General features: G+C 26.9%; 1 protein-coding gene across 1 annotated transcript in view; it reads left to right on the plus strand.

The window, feature by feature from the left end:
- The first annotated feature begins 2,061 nt into the window (after positions 1 to 2,061).
- LOC107451409 (nuclear factor NF-kappa-B p100 subunit) overlaps positions 2,062 to 21,102 on the plus strand; it is a 46,358-nt gene continuing 27,317 nt past the window's right edge. The window contains exons 1-7 of the mRNA XM_087159742.1: positions 2,062 to 2,490; positions 4,847 to 4,944; positions 7,865 to 8,019; positions 10,735 to 10,814; positions 13,237 to 13,404; positions 16,718 to 16,822; positions 19,807 to 19,901. Of these exons, the coding sequence (XP_087015868.1) occupies positions 2,400 to 2,490; positions 4,847 to 4,944; positions 7,865 to 8,019; positions 10,735 to 10,814; positions 13,237 to 13,404; positions 16,718 to 16,822; positions 19,807 to 19,901 (792 nt within the window). The 5' untranslated portion in view covers positions 2,062 to 2,399. The remainder of the gene's footprint in view (positions 2,491 to 4,846; positions 4,945 to 7,864; positions 8,020 to 10,734; positions 10,815 to 13,236; positions 13,405 to 16,717; positions 16,823 to 19,806; positions 19,902 to 21,102) is intronic.

Genomic DNA, 21,102 nt, shown 5'->3' on the forward strand with positions numbered 1-21,102 from the left:
CTTTATTTAATAAAATTTTTATGGAAAAAAAAAGTTCCATTGCGAATATTGCTTACTCGCCTTTACAAATTGAATTCTCGTACTTTCTATTTATGTATGTACAGTTGTGCCGAGGAAATTTTTTTTTTTAAAAAAACGAGATGAAAACAAGATTATTTTTACTAAGGAATTTAAATTAAAACTGGAGTAGGAGTTGAAAGGAAAATTACATAAAGTTCTTAACTCCTAAGGTCATTGTAATCAGACTCTATTAGTTTTTGGAAATAATCTGTTGTATATGCACTAGAAATTAAATATATCTTGGGTGTTTTTTTAATTCGTTATTTTCTTATTCTTTAAAATTGTATAATTCTCAATGCACTTTACGCAAGACCATCTCTAAATAATTATTAAAAAATATTTTTTACACGAAATTATCTTTGGTAAGTAAAAATTACATAATGGGGCACTAACTTTTGACTCATTTCTAAATAAAAATTATTTGGATTGTGCATTATAGATTACAGTTCATTTTGAGAGGCAGAAATCTAAATCTTTAAAAAAAAATTTTAAATTTCCCCATTCAGAGAAAATGGGTTATGGTATATTATTATTATTTTCTTTCTTTTTTTTTTTTTTTGTATCTTGCTTAAATTTGCATTGGCAACAAATTACCATCTTACACTATTTAATTTACATATTTATAATTCATTATCTTATCATTTTCTTAAATTTTACTTTTTATTTTCTTTCTAGCGACTGCACAACATAATAAAAGATGTTTAAGTTGCAGACCTTGTGCAAATTTTGGAGTATCCAAAACTGTTTTTTTCTGTTTTCTTTCCTAGTTCCCTAAACATTTTTATAGCTAAATATTTATTGAAAAACATGCGTGATTGTTGGATCTATCATCACATACCTGACAACAATCTGTTTTCCTTTTTTAATAATTTTGATAAACTTTGAGTTCATGAATTCCATGTGTTCGTCATAAGGAGAAAATTTTAACACAAATTGGTCTACATTTATTTTATTGAAATATTCAGTATTTCAAATTTTAAAAAAAAGTTATGTACTGAAAAGAAAGAAAAATTGATAGTGAGATGGTACTAATTCGTTTAAGAGAAACGTAAAAAATTGCAATGCTGTTATTGATGCCAATGATGCTTAATTTTTTTTTTTTTTAGTAATAGAAGACACTACTTGAAATATGGTAATTGATGCAGTTTTAAATGATAAAAAATATACTAATATAGGTGCAAAGACACCCATGTTTATATATTTGGTACCTATTAAATCTGTATCTATAGTGTGCGGAAAGCGATTTTTATGACCTCAATAAATACCGGAGAAAATCGTTTCATTGTGGTAAGTGAATTGGTATATGCCTTTCAGTTTTGTGCATGATCTAACTGAGTTAACCCGTACAACGAACGGAATTTCAGATGGTCTTACTAAATTACTTAACGAATATTACAGACAAGCCTTGAATAAAAATCAAAAATAGTTTGTTTTTTTTACTGAAAAGAAAAAAACCTTCATGAATGCGCGTCATAGAAATGGAGTCACAAATATTGTATTTTGTCATGATTCAAAGAATAGTAATATATTTTAGTGTTTCTGGTTTTCACCAGTATACAGATTTTAACGTTAACATTGCAACTGCATATAATAAATAACATCAGCCATGAGACCAAGGAATAGAATTTTAATACTAGTTGGTTGGGAACATGGTATATGCAAATAACTTTTGTCAAATGTGTAAAAATGTGCAATTTCGCTGTGTTTGGTAGCATTTCCACCATCAGAGAATTTAACCCTAGAGGATCCTTCAACCCTAGAACTGTAATATGAACTTTCTAAATTTTCTTAAGTCTTTTCTTTATTCTAGAATGCATACCAATTATGTAGAAATAAGATTCTTGATTTAAAATACTTGCTTGGTATGTAGACCTTTATCTTGAGAAATCACATATGCAAAACGCGCAAGTGTGACAGCACATGTGAAATGAGTTGTTAGTAAAAATGTATCCTTTTAAGAACTTGTTTAGTACAAAAATAAGTGGCTGAAGGCGTACAGACACTTCAATAAACATAAACCGAAACTTATGCTTGCGCTGTCTGCTGACGCGCATTTTAACAGGGAATTTCGATTAATTCCCTACTCTTTTTGTTTTGTATTGTAATCAATAAATTGTTTACATCACGAATTATCCATTTTGTGTTTTTTTTTTGTATGTGGGTTTTTATTTTCAAGCTTTCATCCGAGTGAGAATACATTTACTGCTACTTGACATATTAACTTTTAATTAGGGAAGACTTAATATCTCGCTCCTTTTAAATCTAAAAGTATAAGTTTCGCTTTTGTGTATTTAGACCGTTTCATAACTTATCATCTCGTTATTGTGACGAGTATTAAGATGCATCAATCTTTTGGTTATGAAAATACATTTCAGACTTTATCTTCAGAGTTTCAATCATCATTAGCATCCAGCTCTACTTCATCATATGGTAAATATTTCAAATAATCTTTAGGTAAAACTATTTTTATATTCTATGCAAACAATTTTTAACATAAAAAATTCAACTGAAGAAATCTACTGCATTTGGATACTTGTCTTTTCTCTAGTAGTTTCAAGTATATAAATTAGTAGCGTGAGGGGGGTCACACTTTTTATTTTTAAGAAGCTTTTCGTCTATATTAGGTTTCATTACATTTATGCTAGAATATAAATATATATTCATATAAAAAATAAATATGCGTATGTACAAAAAACTTAAAATAAACTAACAGTTTTCTAAAACCAAAAAGTGTGCCTTCCTTCCAGGGTTCGCCAAGTGAGCCCACTTTGAAAAAACCCGCCCGGGTTTTATTGGGTGGGCCCACCTTGAAAAAACCCACTTGGTGGGTTTTTTCACAAATTGTTTAATTTTAAAAATTTGGTTGAAAAAGAAGTCTCTCCTAATACTATCATTGGACACATCCTGGAAGTTAACAAATATTTTAGAAATGTGCATCAAGCACATGGATGGGCAAATAAAAAAAAACTGCTTGATGCTCCAATTACCAAATGACATTGCTCTTGAACATCAAAATGAATCTAATAATAATATGTCAAAAATATTAAATAATGTTGGGCTTTACCAATAAACTATCAATTTGGAAAAACAGGTATCAATTGTTTCTGAAGCTTTAAAAAAAGTTTCAGTCAGAAAACATTTCAATTTCATAAGCTGTTGAAATAAGAATTAACTTACTATTGTGTGATGAATTAGAACCCCACAAACATTTTGCAAAAAGATTCCATCAGGCTATTCAGCCACCTCATTTATTAGCATATGCATCCTGGATCCCGAAACAAGGAAACAATTTTTAAATGATGAACAAAAGCAATTAGCAGAAAACTGTCTTTCTAAGCATCATCCAGAATTTCTGCCAGGTGTTATGGCATTTAAAATTTCCAATCCTTAATACTTTCCAAAATAAATGATGCTTGATACTATTATTCAACAGTTTTCATCAAAAAATAGTGGAAAATTATGGCAAAAAAAATTCCAAGCTTCCACAAAATTTCTGCCAATTCTTTTTTTTTTACACTCAGCACCAGCAACTTTTGGTTTGGTGTGGAGTAAACTATGAAATAGATTAGGAATGGATAAAACTACAAAACTCGTAAAAGTGTATCACCATTAAATAGAGAAATGTAGATACTTTGAATCTGCTGTATGATAAGAATAATAAATAAAGAAAGGGACCTTTTTTTTAAAGTTACTCTTAACATCTACTGACTATTTTTAACTATTTGGAAAAAGTTTTATCACCATTAAAAAAGTTAAAAATTAAAATATTACTTTAAGATTTTTTAAATATTATTTTTGAGATTTCTTTTGAATATAATTTATTTTATTTCTTTTAATAGTGTTTTAAAAAGAAAACAAACGAAAAAATTTTTTCTATTAAGTGATACATTAAACAACAATTAACAAATTCAAAGTTTTATTTTCTGGTTTTAAAAAAATAAGTTAAAACTTTTTATGTGTGTTTTTTTTTTTATTATTTTAAGATTAATTTGTTTTTTGAAATTATAAAGTTAAAATTTATCTAAAAATGCAGTCTTTTTTTCTAAGGATAAATATTTGAAAAATGGGACAATAACTGATACTCTTTATAATTATACATAATTTTAATTTCCCTTTCTATTAATCATATTATAAAAAACATGGAAGACCATTGAATATTTATTCTGTTTTAATTTTATTTAAGGTAAAAGTCAGAAGAAATTTTAGTTTTTACTGATTATAAATATTTATTGATTATAAATTTGTAATAAGTACTAATATATATATATGCTTAATAAATATAGTAAATAGAAGTGTGGGAAAACAAAAAGATTACCTAATAAACTTGTTCCTTTTATATTACTGTTGCATTTATGTTTTATAGTACTTCAGATAAAAATTGTGAAACGTTATTTATTTAACAATAAAGATTCAAGTACGTATTAGTGACAGTGCATTATTTAAACTTATTTTAATTTTATTATATATATATTTTGTATAAACTTTTTGGATTTATTTATATTTTTAAGCTTATACAACACTATTTAATAAATAAAAATATTTACACTGTAAAATTTTAAAGTTTATGAGCACTATATGAAAAAACCCAAGCAGGTTGGGGTTTTTCAAAAATCCCCGGATTTTTTCAAACCCTGCTTCCTTTATGCTACACCTATATTATAAATATAATTTAACTTAAAGTTTCATAAACTTTTTCTTGAACAAAGTTTATTTTATTTCATTATAATTCATGTTCAAAGTCTGTTCATAACTAAAAAAAGCTATTGTATTAATTTTTTATATTTAGGCAACCCTTATTTGACTGTTAAAAATGAACTCCTAGTCAAATTTAGATTTCGACATCTCAGTGATGGGACTCATGGAGGTTTAGAACCAATAATTGAAGTAAGATACTTTATAGTTTTTAATTTTTAAATATTGGTTTGTTGACTTTTTAATCATTTTTATTGTTAAATAATGTTATTATCATTTGTAAAAATATCTTTCCTCACTTATGGTTTTTAAATGAAAATCATGTTTGAATTTTTCTTATTCAAAGTTTAAATGCTTTTCTTTTGCTAGATCGATAGTTACCATATTGGCTAACGTACAAGAAAAACAAAGAAAGTGAAAATGTAATTGAAGAAAAAAATAATTTATTGTTATCCTATTTAATCTTATTTTATTTTTTGTACTTTGCCTCTTTTTTTTATTTTTTTTACTCATGTACTTTCATATACATTAAATAAAACTTATTGCAAATTAATGATAATCGTTGTATAAGCTTTTAGAACAAGGTTGCATAATTGTATTTTAAGATTATTAATTGTTTTTCTCTCTCTTTTTTGCAGCTAAATTTTTCTAAAAAAGTGCAGTTAGTATATTTCTTGAAAAATATGTGTTTACCTTGCGAAACATTTTAATTTCACTTCTTATACAAAATAAATGCATGCTATGCACGTGTATATCTGCGAAAATTCTGGAAATTTGTGCAATTTTTTTTTTTTTTTTTTAAATTAACAGGAGTGTTCACACAGTATAAAAAATCAATTATTTTCATTCAGAAATCACACTTAAGAATCCAAATTAAAGTGATTTAAAAATCAACCATCATAAATCATATTGCCATTGTCAAATTATCATATGTCACAATTTGCATTCTCACAATTGAAAAATCCTGTATTGCAATTTGTATTCATGTGTTTTGCAGATCCAATATTGTGATTCATATTCACATGATCTTAAAATCAGACATAAATTTACACGATTTGAAACATAAAGTTGCACATTGCCATTCCTATTCTAATAATTTAAAAATTACATTTCACAATTTAGATTCAATTGGCTTAAAAACCAAACGACATGATTCGTATTCATGAGTATTTAAAAGTTAGTATCACTATTTGTATTCGTGTGATTTTAAAGCTAAACATCTCTATTTGTATTTGCACGATTTTAAAATAAACATCGCACTTTGTATTCACACACTTTTAAAATCAAGCATTGCTATTTGTATTCATAGGATTTTGAATTTAAACAGCGCAATTTCTATTCAGATGGTTTCAGGTGCATTATTTGAGGTTTTTTCATTTATGATTGGAAATAGCTGTAAGTGAATATATTTAAACTAAATCCTTGGTTCTTTATGTTTATTCTTTTTAAAAGAATTTTTACTTTCTGACTAATTGCTGGTGATGGTGCAATTTTAATAATTTGAAAAAGAAGAGTAAAAGTGAAAGGTAAATTATTTAAAATACAGTTTATTTATTTTAATTAATATTTATTTAATGTATCAATTTATTTATTTATTTTAACTTTCATTTGTATATCACCAAACAAGGATATGCTACATGCCTTCTAATGATAGTAGTTAGGTTGGTTGGTTCGAGCCCCTCAAGTTTTCAAAACCTTTTGAAATTTTTTTACAGTTTCTTTTTCTTAACTCTTAAAAACGCATTTTCTATTCAAAGATACTTTTCTGTCGAGTTTGCTTTTTTCCCCTTTTAATCATGTTTAAATGTCTTATGTGGTAATCAATCAAAAAAAAATTTAGTGCACATTTCCACCAAATTTCTTATTTCTTGGTTCATTTGTTTCAAATTAAGACTCAGGAAACAGGTTATACCTTAACTTTTTATGTCAGTTTATTACTTTCTAAAATATTATTGCATAATTAACCTTAATAGGTAATTACATTTCATATATTCACCTATTTAGTTTTGCAAAACTTGGATATTGGTTCATTACTTTAAATCAGGGTTTGTTGATTTAAATCAGCTTGATTTAAATCAAATGATTTTTTTTTAAAGAAATCATTGATTTAAATCAACTAATTTTTTTTTATTCATATATTGATTTAAAAAGTTTAAAAACAGTGTTTTAAATTATTGATACTTTTATTATTTCTTTTCTTAGTTTTAAAATTTATTTTAAATAAATTGCTGCATTAATTTTAAAATTTATTATTGCAGCATTAATTAATTTTAGCTAATGAAATTATTTTCTTTCTTGGTATGTGTTAAATTCCAACACATTTAAAATTACATTTTTAAATATCTTTTGATTCTTGAAATTGAAAGTAGAGATTAAAGTAAACATTTAAGAATTTTTTTCTCATAATATGTTAACAGTATCTTTGACATTATCAGATTTTCTATAAAGAAATTTTGTGCAAAAAAAATTTCAATGATTAGTACATAGATTTTTGTAAAAAAATTTTTTAGCTTAACTTATCTATTTTGATATAGGATTAAAAATGAATGTTTTAATATGAAAATATATAGATTAAATATTTATTTATTTTTTGATGAATGACTACATTTATAAACACAATCTGTAACTTTTATTTTGTCATTTTAAAAATCAAGAGAAAAAAAAAGAAATCACAATTTTAAATTTAAATTATGGTTTGGTAATTGAAACTTAGTTTTAATAGTTAAAGTATAAATTCTCTATTTCATCTAGTCTTAAAATTTCAATCATACATTTGTTTCAAAATGGTTTATTATAATGAAAAATTGTTTTAGGTAGTTAGAGCTTTTAAAATATTCTTATAATATAGTTTTAATATTAATTTAATTTGGATTTAACATTTATATAGTTTTTTTAGTCATAAATCAAAGTTCTTACAGTGTATTTGAATAAAAATTTAAAAAAATCCGATTTAAATTTTAAAAAATTCGATTTTTTAAATTTAAAAAAAAACATGAACTCTGCTTTAAATTAGAAATTTCAAATACATTTGCATCTTTCAAAAACATTTGTTGAAGGCCTAAATTTATATTTTTACTGAACAAATTTTTAACATATGATATTTATATTTTAGTTACATGATTGTAATGATCCATCAGGTATATACATTAAAGCTTCTTTGTACACCAGTGAAGAAATACCTAGATTGCATGTTACTAATTGTCTTTTTGGAAAACATTGCGATAATGGAGTGTGTTGGGTGAAATTGTCTGAAGACTTTACAGCAGAGTAACTATGTTTTATGAAAATATTTTTATTTCTGACAGTGACTGATTATGGATGGTGTATTCTATACAAATGTAAAAAAAAATCAAATCTTGACTTTCTTACCTACCGACTTCCAGTTTGAAAGTTTTCAGCTGCTCACTGCAGCTTATTGCAACAGATAATTTTATTTTCAATGAAAAAAATTAACAAAATAATTTTTGAGCTCAAATCTGTTGCACTTAATATTTTAATGATATTGAGTAATTTTTGCGAGTTCAAAGTAAAAATTTGTTTTAGCTATTCATAGATATATTGTTTTAAAAAAAAAGGACAAAGTGGTTGCTATATTTGGAAAGAACTCACTTTTCCTATGGCAGAATTTTTTCGGGCTTTCTGCGACAAAACTCTCTAGCACTAATATATTTCTGCAAATTACTTTCAATAATAACAACGATGTATATTACTAATTTAAAGTAACAAGAACACTGTTTGCAAATAATAAAAAAATATAATTATTTTTATTGAATGTGTCATATTTTTTATTCTAATATTATTGCCGATTTTATCATCCTTTGTTGGGAAGAAAAATGCACTAAGTATTTCCTTTATTGAATTTTGTAAATTGTCATCACATTAAAAAAATAATTAAAAATCATGAAATTCGCAGCAGTAATTACCGAAAAAACAGATCGACGACAAAAATCACAAATATCGAATCAGCTTTCTTAACATGTGATCCTGATGATTTGTGGGATAGACCTTAAATATACTGGTTTATTATTGCAAACAGGGTGCGTAGCATTTTTAAGGTGGGTAGCATATAATTTAGGGTGTGTAGCATATAAGTATTCCTATACGTTTAATTCTTACATTATACAGGGTGTGTAGACTATTTAGAAAGTGCTTAAAGGTGCTTATTTTCAATTTTCGTTTTTTAAAAGCCCTTAAAGGTGCTTTTTCCATTGGGTGTTTTAAAAAAGTGCTTAATTTTTCTCTTTTCAAAAATTAAATTTTTCCTTTACCATGTTGATTTTTGCTATGAATTAAGCAAAAAGACACAGTTCACATTATTCTATTCAACGTTTTCTCAATTAATTCAACCCCAATCTATTAAGGCGCATTGTCAGTCTGTAGCGTATGAAAACGTCATTCGTTTTACATGATTCAAAATTTCATGATTTTTTTGACAATTATCAAAAACAACGCCAAAATGTGTTTTTTTGACATAACGGTTAAAACCAGATAAAACCGTCAATTGTCAAAAGCTTTCCAACCCTGCCTAACTATGATATTTTTTTAAAGTGCTTAAAAATATTTTTTGAGTGCTTGAAAAGTCATTAAAAGGTGCTTATTTTTTGTTGTATAATTTGGCTATGCACCCTATGTAAAGGATATGTTGCATTGAAAATCAGATGCAAAAGTGTACTTTAACCAAATACATGAAATAAGTTAAAATAGTTTCTGAGTAATAAGATTTAAAAACTGTTGTAATTTTAATTTATTTCTTGATTTAATAATTTCACATTTTGGATTTTGTCCCTTAATTTTATTAAGTTCTGAATAATTTGAAAATTTGTCTTTCTGAACTCAACTTCATCAATATTATATTCTGAATGTCACACAAACAGGCAAATTTAAAAGAATGTTTCTTCCATATATACAAATTATCTATTTAACAATAGAAAACTGATTTTGCCATGTGTAAAATAAATTTCAACTCAAATATGTGTTTGTTATAAAAATCAATTAGTGCATGAAATTATTTTTAGATAAATAAACTTTAGAATTGCGTGCAAATATTTTTCTTAAGTCCCCTAAATAGTTCTAAATATAGTTCAAAAAGTAAAATATTTTTCTTAAGTCCCCTAATTAGTTCTAAATATAGTTCAAAAAGTAAAATTAACATGAAAGGTTAATGGTTTAAAGTGTTATTAAACTATAACAATCAACATAACATAAGAACAATATCAAACTTGTTATTCTTGCTGTATGTTCTTCAGAAGCTAAGATAAACAGTATATTTAGAAAGGAAGAAGTTGTTGAGAAGCACTTTTGATAGCATTAAATATGTTACTTTTATCCCTGTAATGGGCTGAAGTTTATAACTGCTCTCCTATCTCAACAATTTACACCATATTTTACAGATCAAATATTTGAGTCCGTTAGAAAAAGAAATTCAGAGAAAATATGTTTTTTTGTTTGATTTTGTAACTTAAAATATCATTTACATTAAATAATTTGCATATTTATGATGTATTATGCTAGTTAAATCATTTAGATCATTACTTGGGTGTGAAAATTCTATGATTATGATAGATTAAAAGTTATTTAGGGTGTTCCTATTTTGTTCACTGTGTTTATTGAAAGGAGTATCAGTAAAATGGAAAATCTAGTTTTATTTGCTATTTTTGTTTTTCGTTTCAGCTTTTAAAGTTAAAAATAACTGAATCTAAAGGGACATTGCATTATTTTACTGATTTTTCTAAAAATTTGACTTGTTCGTTTTCTTTCTACTAGAAGTTGGAGTTAATTCATTTTCTTTTGAACATAATATTTTTTTTTACTGAAGAATTGTTTTATTATATTGTTAGAAAATAAGATGTACTATTGTTCTGAGTTTCTTATAAACTACATGATTAATAATTTTAGCTTTTATACCAGTTTAAATTTTTATTCTGGTTTTACCATTTATTACGGTTTTAACGTATTAACTACAAATGAGGAATTTTGTTTCAGGTTTCCTCCTCTGCCAATTTTATTTAAGAAAATGGAGGAATCAAAAATCATTTTAGGAGAAAGAATAAAGCAAAAATATTGTTAGTTCAAGTATTATTTAATCCATTCTGACTATTTTATATCATGTATATTTAAATATAGCTGTTATATTTTAACAGGAAACTCTTATTTTAGAAAAAAACTTTAACCAATAACAAGTAAAGTTTTGTTAATGTAACTATTTAAATCTGTGTTAGTCTGTGGCAGGAGGATCTTAACTTGGCAAACATTGTTTACTATGCTTGCAACAATGTGCGACACATCTAGCCTTGAAGCATAGGTTATTATAAGATTTGTTATATTGTGCTGCTATAAAGTCATTCTTATTAATATTGTTTATAATCTTGTTTAAAGACAAACAGAAAAAAAAACTCATGTGTGCTGGTGAATAGAAAGAGAAAACAGCAACTTTGTGTATTTATTTGTACATGTTGCTTGATACTTATTGCTTCTTTCATATTTATTCAATATTTTTATTTAAACTTTTTTTTTACTAATATCACACGTCAGACTAAAGAAAATTATTTATATTATTTTTATCTTGTATTTAAGTGATTAAGTATGTTGATTATTATTAGTATTGAGTGATCTCGATGAAAAAATTTTCTTTGTTGTGATTTAATGCTTTATTACATCTTTTTACCTAATTTAGTTTTAGTTTTTATAGGAACTAATAATGATAGAATTAATCATATTGCTACATTTTTATTTATTTTTTGGCACAGGTGGCTATTAGAGTGGGTCAAAATTTCTTTTTTCAAATTTCAGAACACCTAGTGTAGTGGTGTCTTAAAAATGTGAATTAAGCTTTGAGTAAAATATGTGAGCATGAAGCTAAAGATTAATATATCCGAACAACACTTAAGTGTATATCAGTTATGCTTTAGTTCTCCAAAGACTATCAGTTTTTAGATGTATAGTAAATATGAAAAAAAGAACTTTAACAATGCTGTAAATCAAAGAATCTTCCTCCACTGAAAATATATGTATATATTTGTAAATATAATGTAAATACCATACCAAAAGTCTGTTGAGTGGGGTGTAGGTATAACTCAATGTGCAAACATGTTCACATGGCTAGTTTTGGATTGTTTTGACCTAACATAATGAGCTTATCAATTTAGAAAATATAAACATTTCAGATTTTTGGGAATCAGAAAAATGTAAATAGTGAATATTGGGTTATGCTTGACTATTAGTTAGTAAAATTCTTTATTCTAATAAGGTATATTTAACAGAAATTATTTGTGATTTTGAAAAATTGTCAAATTTAGTGTTAAAAAAGCACTGTCTTGTAAAATCACTAAAAATGTTGTAAAGAGTGGTGTGATTTTTGGTTCTGCTTCAATGGCAACTTTTTATAATGTTTTCTGTTATCTCCTGATTCAGTGGGAAAAAAATTTGGATTAAAGTTATTTTTACTTCATGTCAACTGCTTCCATTCAGCTAGTATTAATATTTTCAATTTAAAGATTTTACTGTGTAACTTCATATATTTTAAAAAAAATTTTCCCTTTGAACTAAATTCCCTTTTTGAAAAATTAGTGAGGAGTTTTTATCAAATTTTGAGAAGTGTAACTTCTAAAATGGAAATTAAAAATTTACAACATTTTTGAGCAAAACATTAATTTCAAAAGTAAATAAAGAAATAATAGTTGAACTTAAAAAAGAGAACTGATAAAATATGTGCCATACAGCATATTAATTTCCATATGACAGTCGAAAGTTGCCATATTTAGGATCACAAACATGTTCAAGGGTTAGGGGTGCAGAAGTCGGAGGCAATTGTTCCAGGACTTGGGATTGCTGAGGACTTGATAAAATTTTTCTGAAAAATATTTAGTGTCCATTAATTATTTTTTTAAAAGAAGATAGCGGAGTTTTCGTTCCTTGTATTTCTACCGAAAAAAATAAAATTTTTAAAGGATTTTTCAACAAATTTTAAAAAAATATGAAAATAAGGTTTTTTGTATTACAAAAAATGGGGCTGGGCTTTTGGAAGAAGAATGGGAAGTTTTTTCTTGGGGCTCATGTCTAGCCTTGTTGAAGATTCTATGACTTCCACATAAATTCTCGAATAAACCACCATGGTGCATGCTGCAGATCATAACTCTCCCCATGCAGATGGATGTCTTATAAGATGTCACGTATTGTGTGAATAAAAAAAGATAACTTCACATTGTTGCTTCTCCTTCTTTCCTCCTCTCGTACATATGAGATAAAATTTTGTGCCCTGCTTTGAAAGTTGAATTAAAAATGCAGTTATGATAATAAGGAATTTTTTTTCTTGTTACTGCTATTATCAATTCTTCTTTTCTTTACTTGTTTGATAATAGCGTTTTATTTTAATTATTTTTTAAAAAAGGATTTTATAATATTTTTTTATTATACATATTTTATTGTACATATTTTATTGCAAATTTTTTATTGAACATTTTTTTAAGAGAAATTACTATTTTTCAGATCAGCAAGGGAAAAGTATTTCTAAAAAAAATCTAGAAAAAGAATTGAAAATGGAATTAAAAGGATATAACAATAAATGCGTTAAGTTTTGCTTTGAAGCTTTTTATAATAAAGATGAAAATTTTCCTGTATGCGAGAAAATCTTTTCTGAATCAATTAATCACTCAGGTAAGTAAATTTAAGTAATCAAACTTATGTTATTTACATCACGATTCTGAATACCGATTCTTAATTCTGAATACATCCTGTTTTTCATACTAATACCCATTCAGCCTGTACTATTGCAGTGATATCCAGATATATCTAAATTTTCAATGGATATTTTGGACTTATCTGAGATATCTAAAAATAACCAAGTGAATCGATGTGAATATTTTGGCTCTCTGACATCATTTATGAACATGCATTGACTATGGATGTTGAAGTAATATCCTCATGTGTTCCAAGTTGAATATATGGATGTTTTGTTACCTCTTAGATATTATATGTTTAGGATGTTAATGTTAAAAAAATGCCTGAAGGTTATCTTGAATTATATTTATTTGGTGCATTTCTAGTTTTTAAATATCACCAAAATTTAAGTTTTTAGATATTAGTAAGATTATTTGCAAGTTCTTATCCACGTAAAAATGCATGAAGAGAAATGGAAAATAATACTGAATTATTATTATAATTTTTATTATTATAATATTATTATATTTTTTAATATGAATATTGTTGCTAATAATATTTTAATTAAAGACTAGGATTATTTTCAATGTCGACAAACAGCTCTAATTTTTTTTTTTGTAAATAGCAAATTTTACACACAGAAAATGTTATAAAATTACATCTTTATAATGTTAAAGGCTATTCCTTAGATACATAAGTAATATGTATAATGACATCTGCCAGAAGCCACTTGGATATTAATGTTACAAGTCGTTACAGCTATCAGATATCTCTGGGACGTTAGTAACAATCACAGTATCCGAATATCTGTCGGACATTGGCATAAGGCGGTTGCAACCCCTGCATTTTTGACAGATATTCATGAGTATTCAGATATTTGGAAGATCTCTTTTGGACTTAGTAGTATTCATCTTTTTTATTTATTTATGTTTAAGAAATATCTCAAAAGATTTTTAGGAATGTTTATGATTGTTTGAGTACACTACATTTCTTTTAAAGATATTCTCTTGAGAATTCCTTCTATTACACTATTCAATTCTTTTGCATCATTACTATGACTAATCAAAAAATTGTCTTCAAATATTTTTATTGTAAAGGAGTTGTATTTTGTAGAATAGGGGCTCGTAACTGATGATTCTTAAATCTCTTCACTTTTATGTAGATTTATATTTTAGCTATATACAACTTCCTAATAAGAATGGTTGGGCATGTACAGTGTTCCAAAAAAGGAGCATCTGGAATAACTTTTGTTCTAATGATTGGATCTTCATGTTTTAGGACTCAATTTTAATGATTTGAAGAGGTGACCACAAATATATACAATGTTTTAAGTTATGGAATCAGACACAAAAACGTATTTTCTCTGAATAAACATACCTTTTTTTTAGCGAATTCGGATTTCTGATTCCCAAAATATAGAGGATAACCTCAATCTGGAAAATATAGTTCCTATAGTTTGGACCCTTAATGTTAATTTTACTTTTTGCGTATTTTGCTATATCTCTGGAACTATTTAAGAACATTGAAAAACTTTTACACACAATTAAAAAATTAGTTTATCTGAAGATAATTTCATGCAAAATGTAACTTTTAGTAAATATTTATTTATTTTTTGTTATTTTATTAAATAATAGTCTAAAATGTTTTTTAATTGTAAGGTATACAAAATTTGAGCAAAACCGGTTGAATAGCTCTTGAGAAATTGAATTTTGAGTGAGTCGTATGTTTAAAATTATATTTCTCAGGAACTATTCAAACCCTTTTGTATTTTGTCATGTAAAATTACATACTTTAAAATAGCATAAAAAATGTTATACCTTACAATTCAAAATTTTTTCTACTATCATTTAATAAAAAAAAAGGAAATATTTATTAAAATCTATTTTTTGCATGGAATCATCTTTGAATAAACAAATTTTATAATGGTATGCAAATATTTTTCAATTTGCTTGAAAAATTCTCAAGATATAGCGAAATACACATAAAGTAAAATTGACATTAAGGGATACGAACTTTGGATCATTTTCCTGATCAAACTATGGGGACCATATATCTTGGATTGCAACTACCCCTATATTTTTGGGGGGTCAGGAGGGGACTCCAACAAAAATGAATGTATGTTTATTGAGAGAAACTATGTTTTTGAACCTGATTTTGAACGTAAAATATCGGTGCACCAATTAACATATTTGAGATCACCCTCTTAAACCAATACAAATGAGTCCTGGTACGTGAAGATCTGATCATTAGATAAAAAGTTATTCAGGATGGTCTTTTTTTCCGAACTGTATACCATTTTCTTTTGAGGTAAGATATCTAGCTTTGGATTGACTTTTTTGCTTTAATCACAATTACCAGTCAACAAGCATCTCTCTTACACTCCTGATAATCATTACACAATATTTCTTTAAGTGCATGAGATTTTCTAATCATATAAATTTGTACAACATTTATTCCCTCATCTTTTAACATTGACCTAAAATTTTAAATTGTATTTGTATGATCACTCATGTGATGTTATTGTTTATGTTAAAGATAGATGACTAAAATTTAATATTTCTCTCTTACTATTATCAACCGAAATAAAGCTAAAATATTAAAATTAATCCTAAACAATTAAATGACATATTCTTAGAAAATAATAAACTAGAGGAGATAAACAGTTTTACTTATCTTGAAAGTATAATTAACAACAAACTCATTAAGATATACTAAATAGATTAAACAAAACCTGAAGCATTTACGCTATTCTAAATAAATTCTGGAAAAACATAACAAATTCAACAAGAATTTTAATTTTAATACTAATGTTAAATCTGTTCTGCTCTAATTATTTGAAACATGACACTGCAATAGAAATAACATGAAAAATCTTCCAAGTATTTATTAACAACATTTTAAGAAGAATTTTGCGTATCAAGTTGTTCTATAAAATTTGTTAGACCGAAATCCTTAGAAGAGCAAAACAGGAATCAATTGAGCTTTAAATTAAAAAACGTAAATGGAAATGGATTGGTCATGTTCTACGTAAACCTGAAAAATTCAAAGTAAAACAAGTTTTTGATTGGCTTTAAGTACTTGGTGCAGAATGATTGTAAATAAATTAAAAATATTCGGAAAGACAGGGAGAGAGGCAAAATATTTGGCCATAAATAGAGCGAGATGGAGAGCTATGATAAGTCTTATGCTCCAATTCCGAGTGAAGAGGAATATGTATGTGTATATTTTGTTTAAAATTTTTAATGACTTGTAGTTTTAATATTGCATTAACCATTTTAGTTTCAACATTCTTTTCTTCTTCATATTTTAGAAAGTAAAGATACTAAAAAGTTGAATATTTCTCGATTATCAAGATGCATGGGAAAGGTGACTGGAAATGAAGATACAATATTGTTATGTGATAAAATAGATATAGGTATTTTTACATTTTCTATTTTTCTTCTTTTCTTTTACATGCATATTCTTTGTTTCGATAAACATTTACTCACTGAAACATTTTTTATTATCAAATAAACAAAACAAAACTAAAAAGATACTTGACCTTGCATGCTTCAAACCTTTATTTTAGTATATTGACAAATGATAGTCTTTTAAAAGTTCTATAATATTTTCAAATGCTTAATATAGTTGAAAATGCCAACATTCCACTACATCCAAATACCACCTCATATTGGAAGATTAAACTGTTTCTAAGAAATGTAAGCATGAATTCCATGAGGATTATTCATCAAAAATCTTGGTTCTTTTTTTTTTTTTTTTTGGAAGTGATGGAATCAAAAGCCTAATGTTGTGCAGCCTAATTGCTGGAAAAGTACTCTTGCCATGTAATATGGTACTGCTCTAATCCTAGACTTCAATAAATGGAGTTGCTAAGGAAATATTGGGGATTAATCATTTCCAAATATTGTGATGAACACTACACTTTGCACAGTTCTCCCGAAAAATGAAAGAGAGTTCAAGGAATGTACAAGAGAGGTTGAATTGAAAATGTTTTCCATTTGAAAAATATTAAGTACTCAATGGCTAGCGTATCATCCTTTTGAAAAAGTTTGCTGTACAGCTCAAACACTTATCTAATGCCTAAGTAGATGTGACCCGAAATTCAAGAGTGAGTAAAAAGGCTTAGGCAAACTTGTTTTATGTACTACTCTGGACATTTTCTTGAAGACCTTTAAAAGTGACATATATCTTCTGATTTTTAGAAATGTGATCTGACACTGACTGAAGCACACTAATTAGTAATGCATAGAATTTCAAGGGTCATGAGAGTCAATAAAATAGAAAGGAAGACATAGAGATTGCTTAAGTGAAACAGAACATTCTATAAAATATAGTAGTTTTAAAGACATTAAGCTACACAGTTTATCTAAAGCTAAAAAAAAAGTCTTTTGAAATGGCCATAAGATGTAAACACTGAAGTTTTACTTAGGTGAAAAACCATCAAGCATTGTGCAAAACATTTGAAATTGAAGAACAGTTTTCAAGAATATATTGAATCAAAGCTTAATTTCTTTTTTAAAAAAAAAGAATATTTTTTACATTTTAGTCAATTTTGAAAAATAGCAAAGTGTAAAATATGAGTAAACTTTTAATTTTACACATAATTTTAAAAATCTTAGGCTTAATACTTCTAAACATTTTTCTTAACTTGTATACCAAACTATTTAAACTAAATAATAACCTCGAAATTCGATATAAATTTTGCAATAATGGGTTTAAAAAACTATAGCTTCTTAAAGCATTCCAAACATGCTCCATTGGATTCAAGTCTGATTATCAAGCTTGCCACTCCATGCACTGAGTTATTTTCTGCTGGAAATAATCATCTATGATGCAAGCAATCATTGATGCCCTGTGCAATGTTGTGTTATTTTCCTGTAGCACAAAATCATCACCTATTGCACCAGCATAAGAGCCTACATTAACATAAAGAGTGTCATCTTTATACATGTGATCATTCACGATTCCATATGGAAAGATGTGCAGTCGGGTTCCAAATTCTCTCCAATCAAACAACACCTATTATCACTTTGGAGGCTAAGCCTGGACCCATCTATGAAGAGAATAGCCATCCTGTGAATATAATGCTGTGTCCACCTCAACATTACCTTCTCTGGCGTGATGGAAGTGGCACGCAAATGGCTGGTCGCCAAGTGAACAAACCGCGTCTGTGAAGTCTTCGGCGCACAGTAGACATTGACACCAATCTTCCGGTGACTGCATTAAAAGAGGATCTGAACTAACTCAGAGTTAGGGTTCTATTTCTCCTTATAAATAATAAAAAATATCAGTCATAAGCATTTGTTGTAGCATATGGCTCTTTTTGACTAAACCTTCTAGGTGTCAACCTGTAGTTAAAAAAAATTTTTCTGAAGTTTATGAACCACATAAGGTCTCACATTTAGCCACTTCTATCTGACTTTGTCCTGCCTCTAGTCTTTCAGTAAATCTCTGTCACAGTTCTTCAGACAATTGATGCCTGGAGGTCATTGTTAAGAATTGGCTATCTCAAACTTCAAATTTTAGAAACGCAGCTAAATTTGATGGTTTGCGATCAAACATACGATTTCATGCTAATTTCAGATGGCGTCATTCCATTACAGCGCCACTAGTTTATGTAATGCGGTTTTTCTTAGCAACTCTTTTTTTGACAATATACTCAAATTTAATTGGAATTGCTTATTTTTGGAAGAGTTATAGCTATTTTTGTAATTTTCCCTTAACCTATGATAAACAGTGTATAAGGATTAAGAAACGTCTTGAAAGTCATCTATCAGACCTTATTTTTCATAAAGTGTTTTTTTTTTTACCATTAATTCCTTTTTATCCATTATCATTCATCAAATCATGGCTCAGTAGTGCAAGGCATGCTGCCGAGTATGTATTGAGTATATCTTGCAAGAGATTTAAAATCTGCAAATGAATACTAAGTGTTGTGAGCTCTTGTTTAAGGAGATAAAGTTTTCACACTTTTCTTATAAAAATATTTATAAAATTTTTTATTTGGGAGTTAGCTTGGCAACCCACCCTTTTCTTTTTTTTTTGTTTGTTCTCCCACTTCTTCGGTTGCCACAAATTTTTTTTTTGTTCCTCCACTTCTTTGGTTGCCACAAAGTTTATTTTTTTTACGTTGATTTTAGTTTGAAAATTTTTTTAAGATACCAACTAACAGATCAAGTTACAAACGGTCGTGCCAGAATAATAAAACTGTCACCCTGAACTTTTTAAATTATTGGTTGTTTTATAAGAAAACTAATTTAAAAAAAGTGCATAATTATTTCTCATTGTATTATTTTATTACAAATTATGAAATATTTTACTTCATTTTTTCAGTGGCTAAACCTTTTATTAGGTTCATTTGGTTAAATTTATCCACCTGCTATTATTATTATATTTCAGATGATATTGAGATTGTGTTCTTCAGTTTGGACAATGATCAAAATGAGGATTGGAAAGAAAATGCAAAATTCCTTCCTTCTGATGTCCATCATCAGGTTGTTAAAAATATTTCAACATAATTTTGAATTTTTGGTATTTTCTTATGTTTTTCAACTTCTGTATCTAAAATAAAATAAAGTTTATTTTCTATTATTTATATTTGAAAATAACCTGATTGTAGCTATTTCTTGTTGCGAATATTTTTATGAATATTTTTGATCAAATATAGTCTTATTTTTATGTTATCAAAATCTTGTTTTATTTTAAATACTTGCTATTTTATATTATTTTATCTGTGTCAATGAACAGTCAGTTTTTTGGCTTTTAATGTTTATCTTATTAGCCTTATAATATTGAACCTAACCTGGAAAATAAAGGAACTCTGTGTTTTTGAAGCATTGGGACAAGCTTACCTTCAAGAAAAACTGTTTGATTAAAATTAAAAAAAAAAGCCTACATGTATCTGCATTTTACTTAACCTACATTTGGAGGTCTCATAATTAGTAAAAATGATTTTTCACCCATGATATATCTCTCCGTAGGAGTCTTTCAACCTGGATCACTGGTTGGTTCAAGTTGAGAGCAGTATAATAATGGACCAGCTGACAACAATAATTAGAGTAGTTACCAATTTTTGTAGTAAACATGGTCATATAGTCTACATCAAGCATCTTAAGTTTTGACTTAAAGAACATGAAATATGAGTTCTCAATCAAGATACTAAACGATTTTCGGTCAGTCTACATAGCTGAACTTCTAATCAAAAGATTTAATTCATTTCATTTTCATTAAATTCAAAATCATTCAACAGCACTCCTAATCAACTGGTTTAAACTTCTAGGAATCCTTTCTTGTTTTGAAAAATTCTAATAATTCTGTAATGACGTTTCTAGTATCCCATTATTTCTAAGCATTTAAAAATCTATTTCCTTTTAATTTTTGCATCTTAGAATATCTACACTCTATATCTTTTTCTTATCTCTCAACTTTAATTTAATCATCTTGTTTCCCTTTCTTATTGATTAAGCTATTTTATTCTTTGTTATAACTTATTTTTAATTTCTTTTGCATCTGTGTTTACATCTTTCATTCTACGTTTTCACATTTAATTGTTTTCAATATAGTGTGGAAATTATCCTTTATGTGGCATCATTCTTGCTGTTTCAGTTTTATTGCAAAACTGCATATGTTCTAGAAACATATTGGATTTGTTCTATTACTTGTTTAAAATAAGACTTTAAATAAATGTTAAAATAA

The sequence above is a fragment of the Parasteatoda tepidariorum genome, chromosome 3 (assembly GCF_982258835.1).
Source record: "Parasteatoda tepidariorum strain Cologne lab strain chromosome 3, Ptep-v5.0, whole genome shotgun sequence".
NCBI lineage: Eukaryota > Metazoa > Arthropoda > Arachnida > Araneae > Theridiidae > Parasteatoda > Parasteatoda tepidariorum.